The sequence below is a fragment of the Harpegnathos saltator genome, unplaced genomic scaffold, assembly GCF_003227715.2.
Source record: "Harpegnathos saltator strain DR-91 unplaced genomic scaffold, Hsal_v8.6 scaffold370, whole genome shotgun sequence".
Lineage (NCBI taxonomy): Eukaryota > Metazoa > Arthropoda > Insecta > Hymenoptera > Formicidae > Harpegnathos > Harpegnathos saltator.
Genome location: NW_020230173.1, coordinates 75036 through 86038, shown reverse-complemented (window position 1 = coordinate 86038; position 11003 = coordinate 75036). Strand labels below are relative to the sequence as shown.

The 11003-nt window shown below is 47.5% G+C and overlaps 1 protein-coding gene across 20 annotated transcripts in view; it reads left to right on the top strand.

Moving 5' to 3' along the window:
* The first annotated feature begins 760 nt into the window (after positions 1-760).
* shot (dystonin-like protein short stop) overlaps positions 761-11003 on the top strand; it is an 83066-nt gene continuing 72823 nt past the window's right edge. For 4 of the 20 annotated variants that reach the window (XM_025300511.1, XM_025300505.1, XM_025300498.1 and 1 more), the window contains exons 1-2: positions 1959-3267; positions 8735-8796. In XM_025300511.1, the coding sequence (XP_025156296.1) occupies positions 2955-3267; positions 8735-8796 (375 nt within the window). In that variant the 5' untranslated portion in view covers positions 1959-2954. Of the gene's footprint in view, positions 950-1956; positions 3268-8734; positions 8797-11003 lie in introns of those variants that run through there. The other 16 variants (XM_025300499.1, XM_025300500.1, XM_025300494.1 and 13 more) reach the window with 10 other exon arrangements.

The following is an 11003-nucleotide window of genomic DNA, read 5'->3' as shown; positions in this document are numbered from 1 at the left end:
GATGCTTCGACTTTTGCTGCGAATCGCTCGGGCGGGCGTTGCTGAAGCAACTGGAGCTTTCTTCCTCTTGGAGCTTTCTATGCAACATAATGACGAGTGTACGCGTAGAATGACCTCATCTCAACCGCGTGGCGCGTGGCGCGTTCGCGTCACTCTGTTTTCTTTCCGTTTCTAATTTCAGGCGGAGGCAAGAGTGACGACCGGCTCTCTTTCTCTCTCTCTCTCTCTCTCTCTCTCTCTCTCTCTCTCTCTCTCGCATGTATGTGCGTACGTGCGTATACCCGACCCGCGATTGCCGCACGCAACGACATGGTCCACGATTGCAAGTGCAGCGATCGGCGGCCGACCGCGTGTCGCGTCATCGACCCGCGATCGCGCGCTTGTATGCGCGTCGCCGCGGCTGTATGCATTACCATACACGCGCCAACTTGCTTTTTGCAGCGTCGAGTTTTTACATCTTTTCTTCTTTTTTATTCCGAGAAAGAGAGGAAAGGAAAGAAGAAGGAAGGAGGCAGTCAGAGAGAGAGAGAGAGAGAGAGAGAGAGAGAGAGAGAGAGGGAGGGAGGGGGCGCATGTGACAGCAACTACTGAACGGTAGTGTATAGGTGCGTCTGGCCGTCGCGGCCGTCGCGTCGAGCGAATTGGTCCATGAACGACCCTTCCTGACACGCACCGACCACGGGGGCACCCACGTATCCATTCTCCGTTTACCATATGCGGGGAGTTCGGTCTCGCGGTTAGGAGCGAGCGCGCGCGCGCTTCCATCGTGTCTTAAACCTTGCTGTGGTACCAGGCGTATGCGTCGCGGCGCTCAGTCTCCTCGCGGATCGTCAGTTTGAAAGGGTCGCTCGATCTGTCCACTCTGCTGTCGCCGTTGTCGCTGCCCGTCCGATTTTGCTTTCCGCTCGTTCTCGTGACCGGATCGTTCTGACGTCGATCCCAACTGCAGGTTCGTGCCGCATTATTGCAGTGCGTATGACTTAGAGAAAGATAAAAGCTGCTATTTCCGCAGGATAATTCCGCTCGGACGGTGAAGAAATTGAGCATTAGTTCAAGCCGGTTAACTACTTTTGCTTTTTCTTTTTGTTGATGTTCTCGCGCTGCTGTGCGGTGTATTTCGCGCCCAATAATAATTCTTGATAATCGATGGGGTTCAATTACCTTTCGTTGTTATTTTTCGCAGGAGATTAATTCCATTTTCTTTTTTTTCTTTGCCTTTTTTCTCTCGAGGATGTACGAGGATGGAGTTTTTTCCATGCGAACTGCGGGGACACCTTTATTATGGGGGGAGCAAATGGAAATTGAGAAATATCGTTCGAGTCAGACGATAAAATAAAATTATATTTTCACGCCTTCGCAATGTGTCTTATAGCCGTTGCTACAGCGGCGGTAATTTCTAGTCCTAGTTGTTAGCCTAATATGACGGGTGATCGATTACAAATTTGACGGACACGCGAGTGTAGGGTGTAGGATAGTTGCCATGGTCGGGCGTAACTGTAATATCGAGTTGCCGAGTTCCTTACTTAGGCATGCATCAAGGCCGCCGATTTCCTAATCTCCCACGGTATATATCGATCGATTGTCCTTTTCACTCCCATGTGCCACGTCGTTTCTCTCGTCCCATTCCCATTATTTTTCTACAATTTCTCGAGCTTCCCCACGACTTGATAGCCATGCCTCTAATCCCTCCTAAGGACGCAAGGCATGCATCAGGGGCATGCACACGATATTACATTTCAACTAGGATAGTATTGTTAGTGACAACGAGCAAGAATATAGCTGATAGAATATTTGAACATGATCATTGAAGTTGTATCGTTGGCGATAGTTGCGCGCGACGTTCGTGTCAATCAGAACCAGAATACCAGAAATACTATTCCTCGTACCAATGCTCGTAGGTGAAATTTTCTTACAGGGTTTCTTTCAGATATATCCAAGTACTTATCTAGATTATCGTCAAGAGTCCTTTCTGTTCGCTTCGTTCCTCATTTGTTTGTCAACGAGAATTGAGAATTTGAGAATTTTATTCGCATATTGCGCATTGTCGTTGCCGTAGGTTTTCCATCCCCGTGCTGTCACTGACGGGAGCACGCAACGGACGAGACGGAAGGAGTCGGGCGTTTTTCGACAATTCACAAAGTGCCATATCGTATGCGCGAGGTCGAGCGCGGATATACGGCGGCACACGGCGGCGATTCTCTCGTATTTGCATACATTGTGGTGGTGCGCGCGCGCGCGCGCGCGACAGGTTGGAATTCGAAGGTGAGAGAATCCTTGGCCGATTCCACGAACGCGACGCTAGAGGGTCCGAGAGAAACTGATCAGAATCGTTCCAGCATCCGAAGTAGGCATACACGTCGTCGCGCGCGTCGGCCGTAGTAAATAGCGCGGCAATAATCGGCGAATGATCCCGCGTCGGGCATTCCGTCGCGTCGCGTCGCGTCGCGCCGAGCAGCAAAGATACAAACGAGAAACGAAGGAGAAAGCACTCAACGAACGATCGCATCGAAAACTGTGAGCTCCTCCGCGCGCACTACTCGATGGTGCGCGCGAATCTCTCGAGGTTCGAGAGGGAGAGAGAGAGCGACCGAGAGAGGAGATCAACGAAGAAGAAAAATACGCATCCGAACGAAGTAGACTCACGCTAATCAGACGGCGATTTGACGCCGGACAGCGGGAACATTTTTAACGAACATCATCCAGAACGACACTAACGAGATCGTTGAATAAGTGTGTTGCGCGCCGGCGGCGAATAGGCCGGTAGAAAAGTCGCGGAACTCGGTGTGTGTGCGCGCGCGCGCGCGCGCGCTCTGCCGGGTTACGAGCGTGTCTCTCTTATCGGAGACGCGTGCGCGCGGGCCGGAAAGTTCTAGTGTGTGTCTCGGTTCCGCGGTCGCGTCCGTCGAGTGTGTGCTGCGCGCACAGTGTGTCATGATAGTTTCGCGTGACCGGGCATGAACGTTGAAACCTATACTACTCTCTACTTCGCTGGGACGGCCCGGGGCCCGGAGAAGGACAGGATGTCGACCCAGGCCTACTACAAGGAGCGGCTCGGCTTCGATCCGGCGGATACCGTGGCCGAGCATCAGCGCGAGCAACGTTCCCAGCACGGTTACGAGGAGTCCCTCTCCAAGTTCAAAGGTCAGAATGCGAACGGATTCCCGGAGGACGGTTCGGGACGGTGGTGCAATGGCGATGTCGGGGAACACCGCGCCGGCAACACCCAGGCTTTCTGGGGCTGCTGGGCGATGTTCATTGAGGCGCACGGTAGGTGGTGGGAAAGAGGGAGACGAACACAGAGAAACGGAGAGGGAGATAGAGAGAGAGAGAGAGAGAGAGAGACAGTTGGCATGCGGATGCTGGATCCCAGATTTTTGCGAGAGTTCCTTTCTTTCTGTACTTTTCTTGAATTTTCCCCTTTCTCTCTCTTTTATTTTTTCTTTTTCTTCCCTTTGTGCGTCCTATTTTATGCCCTATTATTCTCATGATTTCTCAACTCGCACGGTGTGATATTGGTTTTTACTAACTCTCTCAAATCAGTCTGTCAATCTGCGCTCGTTGCATCGTTTGATAAGTGTTTGGACGTGTGTACGCGTGTGTGTGTGTGTCACCTTTTCTCGTCTTGCTTCTCAGCAACGTCGAGTATACGTCGAGTGTGCGTATTGTATACACTACGTGCGGAACATTCGAATTGTCACTACGTGTGTATGTGTGTGTGTGTGTGTGTGTGTACGTGAGATGAACGGATAGATAACGAAAAGCAGCAGCGGCGGCTCTCTTTCATCGTTTGCTCTCGATCAGACTAATGTATTTCAATCTTCTATTTAGTCTTCTTTTATTTGATTTCGAGGCTTCAGTAAAATCTCGAGAGATTCCATGTGGTATTGAGTATTTTTGCACACAGGAGTCATACATCGTTTATAAATGTTTTGTTTTTTTTTCGTTTTTTTTTTCCGGTTTGGCGCATTACGCCTAGACTACCTTGTAGCGCGCTATTTTACGACGCGAAACGAATCAAATAGAAAAACAATAAACAATAGCCACCGTTTTTCCTCTCTCTCTCTCTCTCTCTCTCTCTCTCTCTCTCTCTCTCTCTCTCTCTCTCTCTCTCTCTCTTCCCGCCTCTTCCCTCGCTCTGCCCACTTGGATTGCGTACGACGATGCAATAGACAAGACGCCCAATGCTTTTCACTCGATGCAAAAGTAAACGACCGGAAGGCTCATGTACGGTGACGTCATTCCGTAACTTTTGTCCTTTCGTATGTCTTGGATTGATCGTAATTACCGGTAATCGTGCCCCATAGTAATTCATTTCGTGACGTGAGCAGCCGTTACGTCGTTCGTTATCAGCAGCAGCGGCACTTTCGTTGCTTTCGTATCACGCGGCGGACGCGCGCGCGCGCGCGCTTAGAGCAACTCCTCCGGCTGCCGTTCTTTGACGCGCGGTGGCTGCCGATGGCTGGCGAAGGACGCGTATATTATGAAATCGAGAGTCTCTTTCATTCGCTCGTGTTATGACCTCTCTCTCCTCTTGCCTGCACGAGCATACCGGGGAACCAAGTCGGGCGATTAATGACAGAAGCGTAAAATGCACGCGCGTCGTTCGTCGCTCTCCTCGTGAGTGGGCACGAGGTATAAAAGTTGGAGATGTCAATGATATATCGTCGTACGAGTCGTACGAACGGGGGGGCGTGTTTTTCTTCTTTCTTCACGCTCCACGTTCCTCCCCCGGGATATTCTTCGAACGGGATGTGCTCACTCGACTAAAATGTCTGCTGTGAACGTGTAAAATGGATCGGACACATTCACAGACGCAGATACGCACACAGACACGAATGTGATATCAAAGTCTATGAAAATTTGCCGTACCGTGATTCATCAAAATTGCTGCTTCGAGCACCTTTTCGGCCAAAGTCGTCCACTAATATCGCAATAAATAAAAGTTATACATAGTTAGAAATGTGACAAAGTATTTATTGTCGCTTTAACGTGGCATTTCCGTATTTATCGAATGGACACTTGGTGTCCACAGTTGAAGTACGAAGTGAATCGGTTAATTACTTTGAGGAATGTCCGAAAAGACCAGATATCAATGAATACGTTCATTGAACGCATTTATCTTGTCGCCCTTGTAACATCAATCACCGTTATCGGGCGGAATGCCCTCGCATTCCAGCAGCATCCGTGCCAGCCAACAAGGACTTATTCTAAAGAAAGAATACATCGACGAATGTGCGAACGCATTTCTTCGCGATTAGTTTATTAAGGCCTCTCCTCCTACCGATGCGTTTATATATATATATATATAATGTTTTCGTACATAGGAAAGAACTTTATCCACAATACGTATCAATTACAAAGTTGAGAATCATGTAGTTTTTAATCCCGAGAGGCGTGCGATTTAGTAGAAGCTCAAACGTCTCCTCGTAAATCGCAATTACGTTTTCACGGGACTGATCCGTAAGATCCGCTTGTTCGTAGGCATAGATTGACGAAAACGAGCCATTGTGATCATACCGATTGATAATGACCGGCAATTCACGCAAACCCATCTCCGCGATTGCGCCATTGTGAATTGGATTGCCCAGGAATTAGTTCGCGATTGGTAGTAGGCTGTGGTAGTTGCAAGACTGATAAAGATCGTAAGCTGCTTTTCGGGCTAGTTTGATGAATTTAACTTTCGTTAATGTCGAGGGTATCAACACAACTGACTGACACAACCAACGGGACTCCAACGGGAGTTTCGTGTTGAAAACCGTGTTGATCGTGGTGTCTCTCGCGATTCGCCTAATGACGATTTGGCCAGTCACGATCGAGGAATTTCTCGTCGATGTTTTATCCTGTCCGGGGGACTGTTAGGCGACCGTTAGGAAGACCATTTTTGAGATTTTATTCAATCTCATCGATGTAAATACTGATACTTGACTTACATTTTTTTTCGTGATTTTTTCATGGACATAACTGATTAGAGATCGTCTCTCTCTCTCTCTCTCTCTTTCTCTCTCTTTCTCTCTCTCTCTCTCTCTCTCTCTCTCTCTCACTCGATCAATGGTCTTTTTAACTATACTTAATTATGCTTAAAATGTTACAAAATCATTCGGACGTCGAGAATCTGGCGAGCGCCGGGAATCAATCTAGCGCCATACATGTGTACAGATGTATAACAGATCTGTACAACTGTCGCGCGTTGTTGTACGGAAAAAAGTTGCATCAATTCGATATTCCTCTCCTTAAAACTTGATTTTACTGTCTTTTTGCGCATATACGCAACGGAGGAGATTAGATAGGACGATCTCTCTTCTCGTGTCTTTCTCCATTGATGCGCGATCGATTCTCATTCAGGACGATAATGACGGAAGCGCAGTTATAATCGACAAGTAAGGGAAGTGAAGCCGTATGTGTGTGTGTGTGTGTGTGTGTGTGTGTGTGTTCCAGTGTTCTACTTACCTGATATCAGAAGGATCGCGTTTCAGCAAGTTCTTTCACCCAGATTTTCAGTTTTTCTTTTCTCTTTTTCAAGGAATTAATAATGAAGCGGGTGTGCCGAAACCATGATAAATTAATAAACCACAAGGCATTGATGTATCCGCGATTCACTGCGCAAAACACAACGCGACTTTCTGTTTGGTAATAATATCGTTACTCGTTAATTGTACTCGCAAATAAAGACGAGATACAATTATCCGATGCAATTTCGGGGTTGTTGGCAAGCTGGATTAAAACTGGGTCAAAGTTCGGCCTAACACACAATGTGAAATGAGTTAATCGGGGAAGAACAAATGCTCGGTTCGCAGATTACGGCGAATTGTGCGATTTTGGCGGCAAGTTGAGCCGTAAAATTCACGGAGCTGCAGGTGCTGCTGTATGTGCTGCGTGCGTATAAGACATTAATCAACTTTCCGTACGTTCTCATAGTACACAAAGTTTCTGCCGTGTTAATTGTCACGCGAAAATCCCTGCACTATTCTGGAAAAATGTTGGAAATTAAGGTCATCGTGCACGAACTTACATACGTAAATGCCGGATTAATGTGATGCTCCCTCGCCGTCGTATAATTTTGCGGACGTCGTTATCGCACTTATCACACTGGTGATGCTTTATTAAACTATGTTATTAATAGAGACAATAGATGCGTTACGTGTTTGAATTGCGTGCAGAGATATAAGATGGTGATTCTTACGAGAGAGAGTGAGAGAGAGAGAGAGAGAGAGAGAGAGAGAGAGAGAGAGAGAGAGAGAGAGAGAGAGAGAGAGAGAGAGAGAGAGAGAGAGAGTGTGAGACAGGCGCGCTTGGAAAGTGTGATGGTTCACAGAACGAACCACTCGAGATATTTCTAAATCTAAAAGTGTACGTATCACAGTGAGTAACTCTTTACTTCTCCATTCTCCTTATATCTCATCTAGCGGCGTTAGACTGACACTTATCGTCAGCTTGTCGATCTTTCCAACACACCCGGTCGATGATGTCGTCGCTCGAATAACGTGAACTTTTCGCGGGCTACGATGATGACGTGTCGAAAAAAGTGTGCGTTACAAGTAGTCATAGCTCGAAGCGTACATGTATGCGAGTTTTTTTTCACGCTGATTATACGCGATTAATTGTCAATAAGTAAAAAGAACGATTTATCATCATCACGCTCGTAACAAAGTTTCTTTGTTGCTTCATCGCGATACGACTTTTGTATTACAGACAATATTTCCAAAATAAAATGACCAAACGTGATTCATTTTGTCGTGAGACGCACGACAGGGAGGTTTGGTTTCGGGAGTGCTGCGTGCGTCACTACATTTATTTACGCATGCTATGCTAAAATATAACCGCGATTACGATTATATTACGTTAGGGCTATAATGAATCATGATTAATTTGTAAGAAAATCCGAAGTGACGCAACGTCCTTGCGGTTGCACACACTCCACTCGGTCGTGCCTCACGTCGACGACGACCAAACAAATGGTCTTGAATGATAATTTCGGATTCGAGTGACGTTCAGCATTCAGTCGATATTCAGTCATTGGATATCCAAAGTATGAGCAAAGCAGCAGAGAAGCAGAGATGTGTAAAAAATACAAGTGAAAATATTGGAATACCCGCGTTTGTACACAATTGTGATCGAAAGTAGTGTATAATTCTATTTTCTATCAAAGCTTCCCTTTCAATCGGGCAACTGGGCTTGTACTCATTGTCGGGATTTTTGACTCGCATGCTTGACGCTGCTGGAGCGATTTAGCTCCAGGCGGCCGATCCTACGTTTGTTAATTCGCTTGCCTACCCGCTTGACCTCATCCGACTTTTGACCCGATCCGGCTGCTTGCGACTTTGATTTCGTTATACTGACCTCGACCATCTTTAAAAAAAAAAAAGAAAAGAAAGGAGAAGGTTTATTTCGAGGTGACGTTGCGTCACCTCGACGCTCGCTGTCATGCTAGAGCCGAGCATAATGTTACATTATGCCGCCGCGCGATACGGTGTCACTGTTATGCATACCTATCGACGAGTAGTGACGAATTGCGAAATTTGATTTTCAGAGTAATCTATATCGTCGTCTATGAGCGTCGATACGAGAGACGATAGACGCGGTGTGACTTGCACTACGTTTCAAATGAAATTATATCATGCGTCCGCGCGCGACAACTCGTCGCGCCTCTTGTGTGACGACACAAGAGGCCACGACGAAGGTAAAACGATGTACGATCGCACGTATTTGATATCTTTGTTCTCTTGTTTGTTTACAGATGAACGGGATGCTATACAGAAGAAGACCTTCACGAAGTGGGTGAACAAACATTTGAAAAAGGTGAGACCGACTCTCCCATATTAGCGAATCTGTGTTGACTGTGTTTACTTGCTCGCGTCTTTCGGCGAATCCACGAGGATTCTTCTTTCCATGCCGCGTTTCGATTTCGAGAATTATCAGGTGCGCTCTCCTCCTTGGTCTTATCTTTTCATTATTTCCTCATTGAATCGATTAGAAATCTATACGCGTCGATTCTTCGCTCGATCGCGTCAAGTTGCCGCGAATCGCTCCAAGTAGAAGAGAAAAGACGGAGGCTCTCAGTCGAGTCGAATCGAGATGATCGCGGACAATAGAATCCAGACGTTTATACGTCGTACGTACGTTTGCGGTAGCAACTTGCGTGAAAGCTGGCCGCTGGTGCTAAAGCGGTAACGAGAGAGGCTCACACGGAGCAGGCGTTACAAAACTCGATGCTGTCGCTATGTCCGCTCCGTCGCGACATACGCACGCACTCACCACGCAGGAGTCCGGTGTTTCGTCCCTTTTTATCCTGGGCTTTCGAATGGGATCTATCCTTGCCTTTTTGTGCGTGCTCGTCGCATTCGCGCACGTCGCTCTTTAACCGCCGTACAAGTAGGCGTGTACGGCGCGAATAGCCGTCGCGTAAAAATAAGTAAACGCGTCGTTGCGCAATCACGGTCCCGATATTGCGCGGGGCACCCCTCCCCCCTCCCCCCGCGTGTTGCGTATGTGGCACGCACGTGGGTCGAAAGTACCTGGTCTCGCGAGGAGATACGACTATAGAAGGCAGCGGCAAGCGAGAGCAAGACAAGTGGGCGACACGATCGCGTGGAAAATCTCGGGCGACAAATCGATGATACATACGTACGAGGGGGGAGGGGGGGGGAGTGCGTATGTAGTTCCCAAAGCGCGTTCTTTGGGGCGAAGAACTCTTTGTTCGCGTGAAGAAAAGTACCGGGAGAAAAATACCGTGCGTACGCGGCAGAGGAGGGTAGGGGGGGGGTCTCTGGTAGGAATCCTCCGCTTCCTCCTCCGCGTGCGCGCGATAGCTCGTTAAGGGGGGCTGCTGAATATATAGTACTGCTTTTCCATTTCATTACGTACGGCTGTAAATATCTTATTTATCTTTACAGACTGCAAGTACAAGTGTCAATGAATCGGGGAATACCACATGTTGTATAAAAAGCAAAAGACAGGGAGTTGTAAGAAACCTTTCAATTTATCGACATTTGTACTTTTATTCGATAAAAGTATATTTGCTGTTCTGACTGACTGATATTATTATATTCATATATCATAGCCGAGTGGAGAAACAGTGCAAACTACGAAAGCTGCGGGGCGTATTCTCTTAAGCTCCTCCTCTTAATTCCTTCCGAGTCGAAACGAGACTTACTTTACTGCTAATTTATCTGTTTCGGTTGTGATTCGGCAGAATGTTACTTTCGTATTTTGATCAACGGTATCGAACGATACCACCGACCGTTGCTCCGCTTTATTTGTATTTTGCAATGTCAAACTTGCGCCGCCACGGTTGCATAGCGGGATAGCGGGGTGATTTCGCGCTGATAACGCGAGATTGTTTATCGTTTTTCGCGACAAAAGTCCTCGATACCGATAGCGAAAGATATCGGTGAGCTTTGATCTTCGGTTCGATTGATTGTTATTCCTAGCGCTCTGCGCATTGCATGTACATCCGGGATAAGAAGGTGGCTAAACGTACGTCCCGTCTCTCGATCCGAGGAACCGTTCGTCCGCGATTGCCGAGTTGCCGAGCGTGAATATAACCGCGAGCTATGTCGTGTGGCTGGAGATTCTCCGTCTCGTAAGAGGGCTGCAAGAGAGAGCGCGTCGTACGTTTGACGAGCACGTTGCAGCCGGGAATATATCAGCAGCAAACAATGCTGAGAGAAAAACGTTAACTCTCAACGGTTAACTTTACAACGTTCGCGCTTTCGACGATACGTCGCTCCCCCCTGTCTTCCGCCCCCCCCCCCCCCGAAATGTCGCTTCGTACAACATCACGTGTGACACGTTGATCACTGCTAAATGTGTGAGACTCTTGCTAAAACGACCGTACGCCAAAATTGTTTCGATTATATCGAGCTATCGATAAAGTCAAGACAAGCGCGTCTCTGATATTCGAAATCGTATTAATTGTCGGTTGCTGATAAGATTTGATAATAGCTTCGTGAGCGGCGGCTTGTCGTCAAATTCGTCTCGATGTGAAGCAACGTATTATTCTCGAC